At 35.9% G+C, this 19,324-nt stretch overlaps 1 protein-coding gene and 1 long non-coding RNA gene across 2 annotated transcripts; both read right to left on the bottom strand.

The window, feature by feature from the left end:
* Positions 1–2,166: 2,166 nt before the first annotated feature.
* On the bottom strand, positions 2,167–3,139 carry LOC145213444 (uncharacterized). The gene is made up of 2 exons (XR_013856833.1): positions 2,821–3,139; positions 2,167–2,336 (listed from the first exon to the last, which is right to left on the bottom strand). It is a non-coding gene; the product is annotated as an uncharacterized LOC145213444 (long non-coding RNA).
* Positions 3,140–12,606: 9,467 nt separating this feature from the next.
* Positions 12,607–19,236, bottom strand: LOC145213439 (uncharacterized). The gene is made up of 8 exons (XM_080081718.1): positions 19,177–19,236; positions 18,609–18,790; positions 18,197–18,382; positions 17,383–17,529; positions 16,165–16,250; positions 14,168–14,405; positions 13,507–13,639; positions 12,607–13,089 (listed from the first exon to the last, which is right to left on the bottom strand). Coding segments are annotated over exons 1-8 (978 nt in total). The 5' UTR covers positions 19,179–19,236; the 3' UTR covers positions 12,607–13,085.
* Between the last annotated feature and the right edge of the window lie 88 nt (positions 19,237–19,324).

A 19,324-nucleotide genomic window follows, 5' to 3' on the forward strand; every position in this document is an offset into this window, starting at 1 on the left:
ATCGTCCGTCTAGTTGTGTAGTTATGATTTCACAATGCGTAAGTGATGTAATCACAGCAGTGTACTGGTTAGTGGCGAGAAAAGTGTATCTCGTGCTGAGTAGCGTTATTTAACCGAAGTAGTGTGGTTCAGAAGGTAACACAACGCAGAAAACGCAACGTGGCATGTGACACACCAGCAGAGATCTGTAAATTTATCTTACATGTTCAATTTTGCAAAGGTTTTGAATTGGCACGAAAATTTGCGCACATGGATGGCCGCTGCAATTAAATTTTCCGTGCATGGAAATGGAACACTCTATGTAACAATATAATCCCCAACCGCTAATAAACATCCAAAACACATAAAAACGTGAAATTTTGCCATTGTTACGTCTTGTTCAGACTTGCTCTGGAGAAGCAAACTTGACGAAAATCACTGAAGCGAGTAGCGCAAAATGGGTTTTCCCCATGCGTTGTTCAAAAACAACAAGACATTTCATCATTTCACATAGCTTGCTTTGCACATGCTCGAAATATACCGACCATTCGAAAGAGCGCATGTAAATGAAATAAACGCATATCTTTAATGCACGTATATAAATTCGGCCAGGTAATTTCTGGGGTGGCAGCATAGCTATTTTATAATGGCTGCCACCCCAGAGATTTTTAGTGGGGTGGCCGCCACCCCTGCCACCCCGGGAATCGACGCCTATGGTTCGAAACTCTAAATATGGAATTATTGCCCAAGTTCATGCTGCATTTAAAAATAACAGATTTTTGTTGGTACCACTTTGCATGAATTTGTCATTTGAAGCGTGACCGAATTTCCAAACAAAATCGACAAAATTCACAATTAGGGTCTTGACAAATAAAACATTTTGTTAGCCATCAACATGTGTTTTACGGATTCGATTGATCTAATGTTGGAATCAATCTCTACCTGTCTTATCAAGTTAAAACGTAAACACACTTGAAACAAACAAACAACACAAAACAACACTGACCAAGGTAAAAAAAACATTATTCAAGACATGCAACTGATTTTGTGCACAAAACAAAACACACAAACAATTGTCCAGTGCAATATTCACTTGGAAATACCGGTATTGTCCAGTATATCTTCTTTGAGTGGCTGAAACTAAGAATGGAAATGAAAAATATTTTCCATTCTCAGTTATTTAAGAACATGAATAGTGAATGGTGATTGTCTGTTGAACAGGAACTGTTGAAGTGTCCAATAATGTTCAGTTCAAACACATGTCTTCTCTTCGTTCTGCAGAACACAACTTGTATTAACACTATTTTAGCAATATTACTGTCTGTCAAAAACACACAACAGATAGGTTTGAGAAATTTTAATGACTGAAGTTGCAGCTTACAAATGTAACTTGTCCAAACTATTTTATGCATACACTTGCTCATGAAGATTTGTTACCAGGTCAAACATAAACAACACAGTATTATATGCTAGTTGCAAGAAACAAAAAATGTGTACCCTTTAAGCACAATCAAAAATAATTGGAATAATTTCATGGCAAAAAAAAGTTGATTAACTCATTGTCATGAAGACGAATCAGTAAAAAAATTTTTTTATGGCAAAACGCTTTCAAGTTTAAGGTCCTAAGACAAAAACAAGCAGGTCATGTACCTTATCAGTCACAAGTAAAATAATTCATCAGAAATATCAATCGTCTAAAACCACGTCCCAAATCTGTTTCCTATGCTTCTTCAAATAGCTGTGAAAGTCATTATTTGGCCAATTAAGGCAAGATTTTGAATACTAAACGAGTAAACTACTGCAAACAATTGTTTGAAATTTCAGCGCATTAGGGCTTGTATTTCTGGCCTAACACCAAAAAAGATTATTTCGGGATTTAAGGGGTGACGATTACTTCGGGGTTAAAGGGGTAAATCCAATAAAAAATTAGAAAATTATTTAGAATACCTTACATTGCACCAACCAACAGAGCACATAACTCCTAGATGATGTACTTTAGTCAGTACAGCCGTTTTCAAAATTTTACATTTTGGGGGCTTGTGGGTGAACCGCTGGATCATTTGGGGTCAAACTTTAAGAGGATCAGGTTTTAAACAATAGCTAACATCTGTGTAAATTTGAATAAATTTAAAGCACTCTTTCTTGACCAAATGCGTTTGACAAACCAGCGTTAGACAGAAATGAATATTTCGGGGTTTAAGGGGTAAAAATGGGTAAATCCTGTTAAAAGTTAGAAAATTCTTTAGAAAACCTCACATTGCACCAACCAACAGAGCACATAACTCCTAGATCAGTGGTTCCCAAACTTTATCTGCTCGCGTACCATTTTTTGGGTTCATGCAGCGTTCTCGTACCACCTACAATAATTGTCAGAAAACTCCAGAATTCGCAAATAAAAAATGATGGACAAAATGTTTAATGAATAAAAATGTTACTAAACTTTACTAACTAACTTTACCTTAGTAACTTTAGCCTTTAGTAACCAAAGGCTCGTAAATATTAAACAAAAATTAGTCAAACTTTTACCGCCCTGGCTACAGTGCTGCTCTCAACACAACTAGTAGCTTATTACAAAAACTGACTTTAAGGATTTATTACGTCGTAATAACAGATTCATAACGTCATAATACACCTATTTCGTCACAAAGAAAGCCTGCTTTACAGTTCGATGCGTCAATCAATACACCAAGGAATTAGAATTTAGTAGGGATACACCAAGGAAATTTTATATAGTATGAAATTTCACGCTCTACGTAACTTGTGTAAATTAAAATAATTACGATAATCACTAGAAGATCATTTGCGATCGTTTGGTGTGAACTGAAAAAGTTGCTCGTGTACCACCTTGGAGACCTTCGCGTACCACTAGTGGTACGCGTACCATAGTTTGGGAACCACTGTCCTAGATGATGTACTTTAGTCAGTACAGCCGTTTTAAAAAATTTACATTATGGGGGCCTGCGGGTGAACCGCTGGGTCATTCGGGGTCAAACTTCAGGAGGATCAAAATTGGATTAATATGTAACATCTGTCCAAATTTTAATGAATTTGGAGCACTCTTTCTTGACCAAACGCGTTTAACAAACCAGCGTTAGACAGAAAAAAGAAAAAAAATCATAGAAGGGACCCATAATAAAAGGTCCTTCATAGAAGGGGACCCATAATAAAAGTTAACATAATATAACCTTGCATTTAAATACCTCATTAAAAGCTGCTGTGTTGTCTTCTGCAAAAAATAATGTCCAGCAGTTTAGATTTCTGATTGGAATTACAAGTGTCTCATCTGCGGGTCAGCCAATAACTTAAACCAGGGGTGGGGAACCTGCGGACTAAAGGTCGCATGTGGCCTTTTAGGGCACTAAGTGCGGCCTTCGATGTCAGAATACAATTTAGGATGTTGATAATACACACTGCTCCAGGCGCTAAAAACTAGACAGAAACGTTTTTTACCTTTATTCCACATTACTATTTGATTGGTTCTAGGGCAGCGGTTTTGAAACTGGAGCCAAATGTTTGCGTACTGGTACACAAAGCGATATCCGTAGAACTGACAAGAGACCAAGGTTCTACAATCTTACTTGTGTTGCAAAAGAACAATTGATTGCGCATAATCGAATGTTTTAAACTCGTCTGTGATGCCACAAGCTGCTCTTAGATTGATATTGACAAACAAGCGAGTTTCTACGTTAATAAAATCCTGCGTTGTAGTGAGGGTGGAAATGTAGTGACGAATTTTATTTAGCTTGGACCGTAAGTCCAATAGCACATCAACCATTCTGTAAGTCAAAAAGTTTGAATGCCACTGTCCTTGGTCTGAGAAATAGTCTATGTGGCCTGAACGAGTGTCGATAAACCGTTTAACGGCCTTCACAAACAAAAAGGTTCCCCACCCCTGACTTAAACCTAAAAGATAAATAGCAAATTATAATTATAATCAACTCATAGCACTCTATGCATTTGATCCTATATTTGTTTTGTGTACTTTATAGCATAAGATGACAAAATGTGTGTCACAACCCATTGTCAGGCTGTGGGAATAAGAAACAGAACATTAATGTTATTAGCTACACTTAACCATAGATGACAGCATTTATTGCCCATAAAATAACCCAATACATCTATGTCTGTGTCATTTTTGACTCATGAGTTGCAATAAATTCCCATGCACCAAACAATTGTAATTTTGAAATGCTTTCAGTGAATTCTTTAGGTTAAAATAATTGCACAGATTTTGCACGGAATTTCAACTTGACTGCGGCGCAGATTTGCATGACTTAATGAATTTTTGATTTACAAGTGGATTAAATGGTTCATGCAATTTGTATGTAATTCCTGCAAGACTATGACAAAAATAATGACAAAAACCACAACAAATCATCATCAGTTTTGCTATACCTCTTCATTGACTATTAATGAAATTAAGCTTGTTACAACCAAGCAGTTTATTGTTCTACATAAACATAAAGTTTCTCAGAAAATTTACTGGAGTTGTCTTAGGGAGCTGTTCAATATTGCAAGGACAGCATATTTGAATGGAGACAAGAAAAAATCCAAAATTGCACATGCCCCAGATTGGAAATTTTTTTTTTTGCGCGGAGGATATTTTTTTCGTCAAAATAATTGCGCAGATTTTTGCGCGGAATAAAAATGTTCTGCGCAGATTGATAGACTTTTGATTGACAGGTGGATTTAACGATTAGCGCACTTTGCATGTAGCGCTTGCAACACTATCTGACAAAAAGAACACATGATAAACACTACAAAACTTCAGTTTTGCTCTATTGCGCACGCAGCGTTTCGCTAAACTCTACAAATTATCATTTTCATAACGATTCAAACATTTTTGTGCTGTTACATTTCTTTCTTATGAAGTAATTTGAGAATGCAAAACTACCCTAAATTATTATTTGTCACACAGAAAACATTATTTTATGTAACTTGCCTAGCCGGCAGTCACTTTAATGTCATAACTACGTCCTAAAAATACTGATAAATGTACTTTTAAAGACTACGTTAGCGAATTATAAATGTTATTGCAAGTGTGACGATCGGTAAGTTACGATGTGCTTGACTGATTTACGTGGATTATTTGCGGTTTGTGACGACATAGAACTTCATTGTGCAACGTAAATCTAAAATTTTATCGAAAGTTTATTGAAGTTATCTATGGAAGCTGTGCTAAGCTGCGCGGACCACTTTTTTGCGCGGATTACACGTCAAAAGCCTAAATTTGCACGGATTACAAGGGAAAATCCAAAATATTGCGCGGAGGATTTATCCTTTAGGGCAGGGGTGGGGAACCTACTTAGAGTCGCGGGCCGCATGAATTGCACAACATTTTCGGGTGGGCCAAATACTTTTTTTAATTTCAAATTCCATGTAAAATACCCAAAGCACACAAGTGGTTTCACATTTCATCAATACAGATTTGATATCGTCTTTGCTGCTACATGTTCAAATAAAGGCATACAGGTTTATCACTTATTTTGACTAAAAAGTAAGTGTTTGACCATTCTTTCTTGAACACCCTAGCACGATTATCCTGATCTGTCATTTTTTCCGAGAGATATTTGAAATAACAATATAGGGATCCACACTAATAGCTCTAAAATGAATTTAAAACTAACATCACATGGCAAATAATTTGTTACTGAGAGGCAATCGAGTGACTGTTACGTCACAAATAGAGCAAGTGGTTGAATGTGTGGCAATTTTAATAAGTTTGGTGTCACAAAGTGGGAAGATTAGCAATAATGTCGAAGTCGTTTCAACGAAATATTTGTACATAAACATTTCATTGCTTTTTTATGCTGTTGTATACTGTTCTTGAACAAAATTGTGACCGGGGCCACACTAAACAGGCAAGCGGGCCGCATGTGGCCCGCGGGCCGCAGGTTCCCCACCCCTGCTTCAGGCCATTCTTTCCAATCTGGCACATGCCATTTCTAACTAGACACAAATTGGATATATAATTCATCTGTGTGGTACTGTTCCAAGGCTAACAGCTAAAGCAGCAGAAAACTTCTGCACACAGACCTACCTTTCAGATGCTGAATGTTGTTTCAAAGCCTTGAATGAAAAAGAAAAACTGCCTGAGCCTTTTAAGCCCATCACTTCCATCTAGAGTGATATGAGGTAGGTGACAGGCAAAAGAAAAATAGCACCCAGTCTTGTCATAATTTGAGCTGGAGTAGAAGACATGTTTTGGATTTCATTCTCTCTGTTGCAATTCAGATCTTGGCAATGAATTGAATATTAATCCTCTAGAAACCTGACAAAACATAAGGTACAAGTTAAAATTCGTACAAGGCGGGAAAGTTTCTTAGTAAACTGTAAAACTGGGTCATCGAAAGACAACGTTTCGAACTTAAATTAAAACTCAAACTTTTGGACTATTATTTCAAAACCAAGTTACCAAACGATTTTGTCTTTAAGCTTCATAAATCTGCGACAAAACGACCAAAAACAGTCTCAATCAACTTTGAAGATAAAAAATTTCGCCATGTCTGTTTACAAACTGCTGATTAATGACGCATTGTTTATTTTCACAGTTGTTCAATAAATATGTTTTGTGCTCAATAATTTTCGAAAATAAATGCACATTAACGAACTCCTTAACTGTGGGTTCCATCGAGGCGAAAAAGTATAACTTTTAATTCAATTTTGTATCAAAAAGACGCATCCTACTATCGTTCTTGGGCCAAGGAAACGTTACTTCTCTATTTGAGTTTGCATTCGGCAAACGGTCATCGCGCGGTCAATTTCTAATAAAAATAGTTTATTACCAATTGATTGGCCTAAAACAAAACCGGAGATAGCCAGCAATAGCTCAATTTCGGCACTGGAAACTTCTGGAAAAATGTTACGTCATATCTAAACACTGAAATCATATTTGCCAAACTTATGAATTATTGCGTCACGTTAATTAGATTCTATAAACTCTACAAAAAAAGTTTTAACAACTGCGTTCAATTAAAACACGAAATATTATTATTACTCCTAAAATGCAATTTTTGCCCTAGTTCAAGCCACATTTAATAACAAGAGCTTTTTTTAATGGTATCACTTTTCATGACATTGTCATTAATGCGTGACCAAATTTCCACAAAAAGCTTGTAAACAAACATTTTTGACAAATCTCAACGTTTACATGTGAATTTATGGACTCCTTTTGTTCTATGTTCAAATCAATATCTGTCAGCCTTCTCAGGTAACAACGCAAACATAATCAAGAGATACTTTACAAAATGCAAAACAACACGGACCAATCTAGAAGAAAACTTTCTTTACGTCAAAAACATGCAACAGATTTTGAACACAAGCGAAAATATACAAAATAGGATCAACTAAAATAAGACTGGAAGCATGCCTACAACAAAACACATCTTCTATCAAAACTATTTCAGCAACCTTACTGTCTGTGGCGATGGAATGTCAAATATTTTCAAGCAGGCAGGTTTGTGAAATCAAGGGACACACTAATGAACATATACAGCAATTAGGCTACAAATACAAAGTAGAAACAACAATCGGTGCTGAAAGGATAGGGGTTTGTATCACCATAAGTTAGCCTGTTTGAATCAAAACATAAAATGGCAGCTTGAATTTAAGTGTAACATGTCTTATCAAATGTTAACTTCTGGGACCATCACATTAACCCAGAAATGAAAAACAGAAAGACACAATCCCAGTACTATACACATATGTGGCTTAAAGAGTGTAAATTTGTAAAGTATATTTTATGATGGGCTTCAATCAAACAGGTTGCACAAAGAAAATAATCCATTAGTAAATACAAGCTATGACTCAAATGTTGGTATGAATATGTCTTTCTGCTACTTTGCAAGCCTGAAATAAGAATACAAAAAGACATTCAGAAATGAAATCAAAGTTCAAAATGTATATGTGACTTTGCCAAGCATATACTGGTCAAAAATATTTAAGGGTCAGAAAAACACTTGTCCATGAAAATTTGTTACCAGATCAAACATAAACAGCACAGCAATGTGGGCTAGTCATAGCAACAAATTATGTATGCCATTCTAGTCTATCCTCCCTGGTTCCAAACATTTCATGATGACAAAAACTCACTATCATGGTAATTAATCAATTGCAAAAAAGTTAAAACCAAAAACATTGCTTTTTTAATGACCTTATAGACCAAAGTAAATACTAGGGATTGGCCGCGCTGAGCCAGAACCAGAGTACTTGGTACCAAGAACTGTTTATTTTGGTGCTTGGTGCCAGGCCAAGCAGTTGCACAAACTCAACCGAGCATTAAATTTGCATATATATACCAATGTATATAAAACGTGTTCGAAAGCATATCCAAGTTCAAAAATCAATGTTTTATTAAATGTTTATATGGTGGAAAAACGCGTATTTCTGGGGCCTGTGCAGCTTAATACAAGCAGGTGACAAAAGGACCTTGGAAACTCACAAAACTAGTGTGGAATTAAAAATGTTTGTGACAACACAAAGCACCGAGCGGGCTCGCTGAGCACCGAGCATTAAACATGCCAAAGACAAGCCAAAAAGTCAACCAGTAGTATCATGTCTGATTTAAACAGCTGTGTATTAAAAAAGAGCATGCTACTACCAGCTATGTAGTGTATACATTAAAATCACAAAAAATAAAAGTTAACATATAACCTTGCATTTAAATACCTCATTAAAAGCTGCTGTGTTGTCTTCAGCAAAAAATAATGTCCAGCAGTTTAGATTTCTGATTGGAATTACAAGTGTCTCATCTGCAGGTCAGCCAATAACTTAAACCTAAAAGATAAATAGCAAATTATAATCAAATCATAGCACTCTATGCATTTGATCCTATATTTGTTTTGTGTACTTTATAGCATAAGATGACAAAATGTGTGCCACAACCCATTGTCAGGCTGTGGGAATAAAAAACAGAACATGACTGTTATTTACTACACTTAGCCATAGATGACAGCATTTATTGCCTATGAAATAACCCAATACATCTATGTCTGTGTCATTTTTGACTCATGAGTGGCAATAAATTCCCTTGCACCAAACAACTGTAATTTTGAAATGCTTTCAGTGAATTCTTTAGGTTAAAATAATTGCACAGATTTTGCACGGAATTTCAACTTGACTGCGGCGCAGATTTGCATGACTTAATGAATTTTTGATTTACAAGTGGATTAAATGGTTCATGCAATTTGTATGTAACTCCTGCAAGACTATGACAAAAAGAATGACAAAAACACAACGAACTAGAAGTGGCTTTCTGATATACTTCCATTTTATATATTCTATATCCTATTTACCAGTTTACTATACACATCATTTGATCTACACATATGATTGTTTTTGTAAACAAAAACGAATGGGTCCCCACACGCGTGTTTATGCGGGTTTATGGAAAACAAATGTTGCAGTTATTTTTAGATTCTCAACGACAAATTTTTAACTAAGCATTAACTTAACTTACAGGTTTTTGTCCGTATTCCTTTTTCATCATTATTGTCATATAATTACAAAAAATCAGTAAAAAAAGAACGGGGAAAATACTTTCAATTCAATCTCTTGCTTTGACCTTGATATTGTTGTTTAAGGTCAGTTTTTAAACACAAATTTTCCTTGAAAGCCTTAACTGTTGTATTAGACACTTTAATTTGAAAATTCGTTTGCTACAAAGGTAGGTATAGATAACAACTTGTTTTTCATGTAACTTCATTTTGCAAAAACGACCGTTTAATGAACTTTTGACATCGTTTTTAATAGCATGCAGCCCTTAGTGTTCAACAATACCGTTTAGCCTAATTTATACATGATTTAAGTACTGATTCTTGAATTGATTTGTCAAAAATAAAAAAGCTACGTTACAACGAAAAATTCTTTTAAACTGAGTTATAATGCCTACAAGTTTACCGTGGTTATGTGGCGGACAACGAGAATTTAAAGACCATTTATCGCGGCGTTCTAAAAAGTTAAGTTTATTTTTTCATATTTATGTTGATCAACGACGTTTTGCCCGACACAAACAAACCCGAAGCACGTTTATCGAGTTGAAATTACATCTTAGGTGTAAAACCTTCGCCAAAACTGAAAATGTGCGTGATAACTTAATAAAACGACACAGCATTGCTGCACAAAAAAAACAGCTGAGTTCTAATCACCCAAACGACTGTCTCGTAAACGTCTGTCCGGACGTCAAGCTGAGCACTCCCACTCTGCACTCGCCTTAATCGTGAACCAGTGAATTCCTCCCTTGGGACTTATATCTGACTGATACACATATTATGGGTTGTAAAGGTAACTGGCAAAATTTTAAATACTAAAGGAATAGCCTGCTTAAACAAATTTTTAAATATTTCTGCACCATACGGCTTGTATTTCTTAGTGATGGGACGATACCAGGTTTTGAAGCGAGTACCGATACCGAGTACGAGTACCACATGTATAATATATACCTTCGATACCGAGTACCGAGTACGATTACCGAGTACTTAAGTACAGTGTTGTACTTAGTTGTATATCACCTGCTAATTTATCTGCCATGGCCGGCGTACAGGCGTGCACACACACATGCAGAAAAAAATCTCCATAAGATAGCAAAAAAATACGTAACCTGGCAGAACTTTTTCCCAAATTTGTACTGTCCGAAGCATATATTGGCACAAAGTTTCCAGTGTTCTTATAGTGTAAATCGGCCTTCGGTACTCGCTCGTTGGTATCGAAAACTGAGACAAAATATTTCGATACCGAGTACGAGTATCGATACCACTGAAATCGTTCGATACCATCGATACCGAGTACCGAGTACCCGTCCCATCACTAGTATTTCTGGCCTAAAACTAAAACCGATTAGTTCGGGGTTTAAAGGGTGAAAAATGGGTGAATCCGAAAAAAAGATACAAAATTCTTTAAAAAACCTTACATTGCACCAAACAACAAAGCATAAAACTCCAAAATGCTGTACTTTAGTCAGTAACGCCGGTTTAAAAAAATTACGTTTTGGGGGCCTGTGGGTGAACCGCTGAGTCAATCGGGGTCAAACTTCAGGAGGATCAAATTTGGATTATTAACTAACATTGCTGAAAATTTGAACAAATTTGGAGCACTCTTTCTTGACCAAACGCGTTTCACAAACCAGCGTTAGACAGAAAAAAGAAATATCACTGTTACTCACAATATCACTGTTAAAACATTGTGTTTATGCAACTATTACTGATGACCTATACATAAGTTCATGATAAAATGCTAAAATTTATCCTTCCTAATCAAACTAGCTATTATCAAATCAAGTATATATATATATATATATATATATATATATATGTATTGTTTATGCACAAGCAAAACTTATGTTAAATCTACAAAATCAACCTTTGAACCTTGCAACCGTGGTTTTATGTGATAAAAACAAATGTCTTTTAATCGAATATAGTCAAATAATGCCAATATAGAAAATATTCCCAAGCAAAAACAAAATAAGAAAATAATGGCATTTTTTAAAATATTTGCTAAGACAATATTCTTTGGAAATATAAACAGATTGTCAGGTTTGACTCAATTAATAAACAACATAATCTACGCCAGGGGTGGGCAAACTACGGCCTGCGAGCCGCATGCGGCCCAGCAAAGGAGTTCATGCAGCCCCCCAAATGTTAGTAAATTTTAAAGAGAAAGTTGCCGAGCAACGCTGAATAGTATTATAAGCACAGAGTTTTAAAAAATAATAAAAAATACCGAGGGTGCGACTTGCCAATACCTATACCATGTGCCGATACCTATACCATGTGCAGTATCTGTACCCATACCATACTTAGGAACTAAACACAGATACTTTTTACATGCTTTAGCCTGTTGTTTCTGCCACGTAATTATACAAACTGTCACTTGACACAATTTCTTCGTTTGATAAAAGTAAAAGCGATTCATGTTTTCAAGTACAGCCCACTGTGCACTGTTGACGCCAAAACTTTGGTCACTTTGGATCAAGTTTAGGTCATTACAGTATATTGCAAACGAATCGTTAACACCCGCACAACACCTAAAGATGGATACTAAAAGCGGCTCGCATTGTTTAATGTTGGCGCAAGGAATTTATTAGCGAAAAAATGTGCTCGTTTAAATGCTTGGTTATTTTGAAACAATTACAATTGTAGCGTTTTAACCAATGTTTGCCCAATCAAGTTTGTCCAATCAAGAACTTATACACCAAATAGGCTACAAATACAAAGTAGAAATAGCATAAACAGCATTAAATGGTGCTGAAAACATAGTGGTTTATATCAACATGGGTTGGCCTTCCTTGAATCAAAACATACTAATATTGCAACAACACAAAACACTTGACAACATGCTATAAAAAAATACATATCAAACAGTTTGAACTAGTTGGTAAACATACTAATTACATATAGTATGTTTACCAACTTGTTTCAACCCACCTTGGTAAGTGAAAGTGTAAAGTTCAGGTTGCTAGCAGCTGTTTGAAGTTTGTGCGTTTGAAACATGGAAACATGCCATAAATCCAACGAAGGTTTTGTGGATTTGCCAGCTTATCTAAACATAAATTCAACTCTACAGCCTCTCACAGAAAATATGTCATAAATCCAATGAAGGCTTTGTGGATTTGCCAGCTTATCTAAACATAAATTCACTCTACAGCCTCTCACAGAAAATATTTCATAAATCCAATGAAGGTTTTGTGGATTTGCCAGCTTATCTAAACATAAATTCAACTTTACAGCCTCTCACAGAAAATATGTCATAAATCCAATGAAGGTTTTGTGGATTTGCCAGCTTATCTAAACATAAATTCAACTCTACAGCCTCTCACAGAAAATATGTCATAAATCCAATGAAGGTTTTGTGGATTTGCCAGCTTATCTAAACATAAATTCAACTCTACAGCCTCTCACAGAAAATATGTCATAAATCCAATGAAGGTTTTGTGGATTTGCCAGCTTATCTAAACATAAATTCAACTCTACAGCCTCTCACAGAAAATATGTCATAAATCCAATGAAGGTTTTGTGGATTTGCCAGCTTATCTAAACATAAATTCAACTCTACAGCCTCTCACAGAAAATATGTCATAAATCCAATGAAGGTTTTGTGGATTTGCCAGCTTATCTAAACATAAACATTTAGTTACACCTTGACCCGTATTTAACAATCAACAACTAAAGTCTTCTCACAGAAAATGTAATTTGTCAATAATATGCTCTAAATCAGTGGTTATCGACAAGGGCGGAATTAAAAAACTTCAGGGGGAAATTTACTTTTATTTATACATGTGAACATACACTTATAACCTGTAAAGTTGATAAAAGACCCAATTTTAAATTATCTTTGTATGGTTAAGCATCTACTATGTAGTTGATTAGGGAGGAATAAAAATGTTTTGAATTGTTAAGTAAGGAATTCGTTAAAAAAGTTGGGTACCACTGACTTAATGCACTGAGGAGAAAAACTAAGCTTTTACAAATGCTAAACTAAGTTAGTTACCTAAACACATCTAAATTTTCACAGTTACGTTAAGTTATTTACCTGTTCGAACACAACAACACCATTGTAAGGGTCGGACAAACTTTCAGCCGTGCAAATTTCCCAAAAGCTGATCGAGTCGAGCAGACAAGTAGCGGGGATTCACAGACTGAAAGTTGGACAGGATCAAGCGGGTCTGAAGTAAAAATATTGTGCTCAACAAATTTAGCTCTTCCAGCAGTCTTTATTGTAATATGCTGCTGTCTGTTGATACATTATGCCTGGCAGCAACAGTTTGTTTATGAAATATTGTGTTGAACACATGTAGGTGTGGTTTTTCTGTACATAACCTGATAAATTTGTGTCTGTGGGAGTTTTTAATACTTTCAAATTGTTTTAAATCAGCTTTTTCAAGATAGCAGTAGACTTCTCTGGCTATTTGATAAAATTAGTTTGGTGGTTTGAATAAAACATCAGATTACATTTGTGAGGTAAAATGACTGAGATGCCCGGATCTAAATCATATTAAGGATTCGGCCATTGTGAACTAGTTTCCTGTGTGGTTTATGCCTAGTTGTGGCATCTAACGAAATAGGCGAGGCTTGGTTTTTCAGTCTGTTACTCCCAATGAACTGGAGTGCTGTTAGATGGTCATGTATTGGCTTGATGCTTTTACACTAAGTTGGTCATTTACTCTTTTGTTAAAACATCATCTACAACTTACTGGTTGTGACAAAGATTCGTGCAAGAGGTCCGACAGTTTTTCCAGCATGAAATCTTGCAGTGAATTGATATCTCATCCCCGGTAACAAGCTGCTGAGTTGGACGGAAGTAAAACTTCGTGCCAGTTCAACTTTTTTGTCGATGTCTGTCATCACTGAGCTACCAGATTTTTTCACCGAGATTTCCTCTAACTTTGCTGTTAAACTTTCACCATTAGATGGTGCAGGTTGGTAAACAATCTACAAAAAAATTTAAGGTTATCATTTGCTGTTACTGTACCCCTTTTAATGATACATTTTCTGACATGGTCACTGAAGTCATTTTGCTGGGTAAATTGGGGTGTAAAAAAACGGCAAAAACTTTCTAGACTAGAAGGGTGGCTTAGCACATTTTGTCATTGCACATACACTATAACCTATTTTAAAACATTCATATATTTCCTCTGCTTATTTTATATTGGGTCCCACATTATCCACCGTCTTTTATAACCTTAGTCATTTCTGCAGGCAAAAACTCATGGGTCCCCACACATGTCAAGTTGAAAATAATGCATTTTAAGAGATAACCATGTGAAAGTTTGGTGTTGTAAGGTAAAACACAGTGATCAGCACTGGGCTTAAATAATAATACTATGCAACCACAATAATTCAATCAATAGTACTGCAAAATTTGAGCCCAATCCGCCAATCTTTAAAATTTTGACCACTAGAGGAGATTTGAGCAACAGCTGTTAACAGTTCTGATGTCATAGGGCTGTTAACAACCCCCAACTGCCATTGCACAAAAACATCCACCAAGCAACCAACAAACACAAGTAACATACAACTGGTTGCCCTTGTAACACTATTGGGCCACAGAAATCTTTCGTTTGTGGTGTCCAGTAACATACAAATACGTTTTACACTTTGGGGGCTAGTGGGGTAAATGTTGGGCCTACAGGGTTGAACACAACAATCAACACCTCTAAATGGCCTCTTCTTCAAGCTATCCAAATTTCAGCCAATTCAGACACTGTTTAAAAACTCACCCATTTTAAGGGGTTAACAGGGTAAATACTGGGGTTATCAACACAAACAAAGTGAGAAGCACATCTACATAACTATATTTACCATATGTGTAAATTTCATCCAAATCCATTAAACATTTGATGGCAAAACGAGTCGGACAAACATTGGGGGGTAAAAAAAACATTTTAGGGGGCTAGCGGGGTAAGTACTGGGGTTATCAACACAAAAAAAGTGGGATGCACATCTAAATAACTATATCTACCATCTGTGTAAATTTCATCCAAATTCATCAAACATTTGATGGAAAAACGAGTCGGACAAACTTTGGGTGAAAAAAAACATTTTATGGGGCTAGCGGGGTAAATAGTGGGGTTATCAACACAAACAAAGTGGGATGCACATCTACATAACTATATCTATCATCTGTGTAAGTTTGATCTAAATCTATCAAACATTTGATGGAAAAACGAGTCAGACAAACTTTGGGAAGAAAAAAAAAAGAAAGAAAAAAAGAGAAAAAAAACAAACAATTTGAGTAAAATCAATATGTGTCCCCTTCAGGGAAGGGGACCTATAATTAATGTTTGCTAACAATATGTTGTTTGCATGCGTGACAGTGTTAAAGCAATATTGACCACATTAGGTAAATTCCTTATCAACTCTTAAGGAATGCCAAAACTTGATTACTTTTATCCACTCCCAGTTCTAGCTATGTCAATATTAAACGCTTACCGATTTTTTAAACAAATTCCTCACTTAGCAATTCAAAACATTTTCATTCCTCCCTAATAGACTATATTGTAGATGTTAAACCATACAAAACATTTAAAAAAGGGTATTTTATCAACTTTACCAGACATAAGCCTGGAGTGTATATTTACAAACCACATGTAAAAAAAAAAAAATTCTTTCCCTAAAGTTTTTAAATTCCTCCCAGGTTGGGAACCACTAGACTAAGTGTGACATCTTGCAATGAAATAAATTATTTTACCTCAATATTGTCCACAAATGTTGGAATTCTTCCCCAAGCAAGCATCACAGAATCATTAGATGAAGACTTCACTCGGAAACGGCTCACTGCAAAATATTTTGCATTTTAAGTTAACAGCAAATAAACCTACTTCAGTGCTTCTTAACTGGTTCACCCTTCAAAGTTATCTAAGAAGCCCGAAAAATAACAGAAAAATTAATCTATATGATATGATATTATTTGCAATACATTGCAACAAGAAAAACACAGATAGGTTTAGGTGCACTGAAAGCTTCAGTTTAAACAATGCTTTACAACATTGCAACTGTATTTGCAAAACAACTTCCAAACCTTGGATGGATCCTAAAAAACAAACTACAATAAATACACTGACATGTATAGTGGATAAAATATTGCTTAACAGCCAAACCATATAATCATCACTACAATTATGAAGTCTACATGTAGTTTATATAGTAAGTGTTAGCTTGAAGATAGCAGTTTTATTGCAGAACCACACATGGTTTGATGTCGTATTGTAACATGCTTTGTTTATAGTTTAAAACAGTGGTCTAGAAAAGTTTAACACAAAGGTGGGCAACCTTTTTGTGCATGGGCCAAAAAGTAGTGATATTTCGAAGGCGGGCCACACCCATGGTCATGCAACAACATAGGAGTGTCGCTAAACTCCTCATCACTAACAACCATTCCCCAATTAGGTTGGGCCTCGTTCCTTCCAAGGTCACCTGACATTGACCTCCAGAACCCCAATCAGACATCCACTGGAGGGCGGGAGCTGTAAGATATACAAACTTCAGCAACATTCCAGCTTTCAAAAATCGAAAATAAATCTTTATGCAAATGTAATAGGACAAAGACATTTTGCCCTTACATGTAGATCACCTTCAGCAAAAAGCCTTTTCAAAAATCTTAAATAAAACTTTGTGTCATTGTAATAAGGACAGTTCGAAGTAACATGTAGATCAGGATTAACAACACATCAAGTGCATAGTGCAACACACAAACAGACAGAGGCAAAAATCATCGGCATGAAGTTTCAACAAAATGCAAAGTGGCCGTATGGTTGTTGTTTTTAGTCTATGAAAAAGTTGAAACAATCTGCATCAAAATATCTAACAAAACAGTGGAAAGTAACTTTCCCGCCGCAAATGATATGGTCCGAATAAAAGCTTCAACGAAACTTTTGTTCATACATTAAAATTCAGTTTTATAACTTACACTGGGTTGGCACTATACCACTAGATGGAGCGCTTGTGGTTGGTAAGGGTTGAAGTTGCTCACTCCGAGGTGCAATGAGATTAACAGGAAGGAAGCGAGTGTTTGGAGTTTGGGGGAGCGTGATTGTGTTGATGATCGGATCAACAACTGCAGACAAAACACAAAATTAATAAGAACCTGTATATATTGGGGGTTGAGACCACAGAGCATTGTTAGATTAAATAAACTGATTAAACAAGCTCAGACGATATAATGGACAAATTTTGAGAACAAAACATTAAAACCATGTTATTTCCATGTGTTTACATCAACATACTCATTGTAGTACATGTATTTCCGATTTCCTATAGTGGATCTTATAATGACAATAGTGATGAAAACCATAATAAGGATTATGTAGACTACAAAAGTTTGGCTTGGCAGCAGCAGAGCAATGTATGCCTTTTTCTGACAACTAATGAAGCTTCAAATAAAGGGTTTGGCAACCCCTGGCATGCGTAGCAAGGTTGGCACTCAAGGTGATTTTTCATGACAAATCTGTCTGCTGTCTCCTGATGTCAGCTGACACAAACCATTATTACTCAGAAAAACGTTGGCACACAAAGTCATTACCATGTGTAAATATCAAAGGACATAGCGTGGTGTTAACTCGTTCTTACTACGCCCCTATTTTTTGGAGTTTTTATAGTTGTTTGGCCATAGTGATTGAAAACAGCATACAGGATCATGCAGACTACATGATTTCAGATTGACAGCAAAAAAAATGTAGGCCATACTCACACTTTTCTGGCAACTGATAAAACTTTAAACCAACCTTCAAACTGGTCAGTTGCAAATACACTTGTAGTGGTTTGTATAGTTGGCCGATCTGGTGGCAAAATTGGTCTTCTACTGGCGACTGGTTCCACTCGTTCCATGTAACCACTTCCCGAGCCTTCCATGGGATACAGAAGTTGCTTCGGACAATCCTCTGGAAATCTCCACTGGAAGGACAGAGCAACTGGGATAGAAATCATATTTTAACACTATCTACACTTGGGGTAGCAAAGAGTTTTTATGTATATAATGTGAAATATGTTTTTTTCTAATGAGAAATATGTTTTTTCTAATGTGAAATATGTTTCTCAAAATTTGTAAACCACAAAAAAGAGTGTTCACATAATGCATGCTTTGTTATATTTTATGTTGACAGAAGTGTTAATTTAACTTTCAGGTGAAAAACTTACACTTCTCAATGACAGCAAAACTGTATGCTGGCTCTCTGAAGCAGTTCCGTAAAAACCTCGCTTCACTAAACTGGAATCGAATTCCTATTGTCTGCATTCTCTCCTGCCATCCGATTTGTTGGAAGTACATCGTTCGTGATGACAAACTTGATTCAGCAACATTCAAACATGCATTCCATACCCTAGAAGAAGAAAAACATTATCATACAAGTGAGATGCACAAAACACAATTTGCATTACTAGAGATGACTTGCAAAAGTCTTTTATCCTGTAATCTAAAAACAAATTTTTCACATGTTAGGTAAGAAATAAGCTGCTGACCATGACACTTGGTTTACAGCCACAAAATAATGTTTAAACAAATGGCATAGTTGGAATAAATGGGAGAACACTTTCCACCATATTGAAATAATACTTTATTATTGTGAGATAAATAATGTGATGATAACAAGATTGTTGAGCACATTCTCAGATTTTCACTTTTTGTCTTCCAGACAACTATTATACACTTTACTTACATCAAGTCAATCGAGCTTTGTTGGCAGCAGTAGCTTATAATTTTACTTACATCAAGTTCTGTAAGGGGGCAATCTTGGGGAACCCCCATTTTAAGTTGCCAAGCCCCAGTGGGTTGTAGATCGGGGAGTTCAAGTTTTATCTCAGCTCCTATCGCCCAAGTGTTGGTGAACTTTAAGATTGGGGTCATACCTTCAAAC

The sequence above is a fragment of the Phallusia mammillata genome, chromosome 2, assembly GCF_965637545.1.
Source record: "Phallusia mammillata chromosome 2, kaPhaMamm4.hap1.1, whole genome shotgun sequence".
Classification (NCBI taxonomy): domain Eukaryota; kingdom Metazoa; phylum Chordata; class Ascidiacea; order Phlebobranchia; family Ascidiidae; genus Phallusia; species Phallusia mammillata.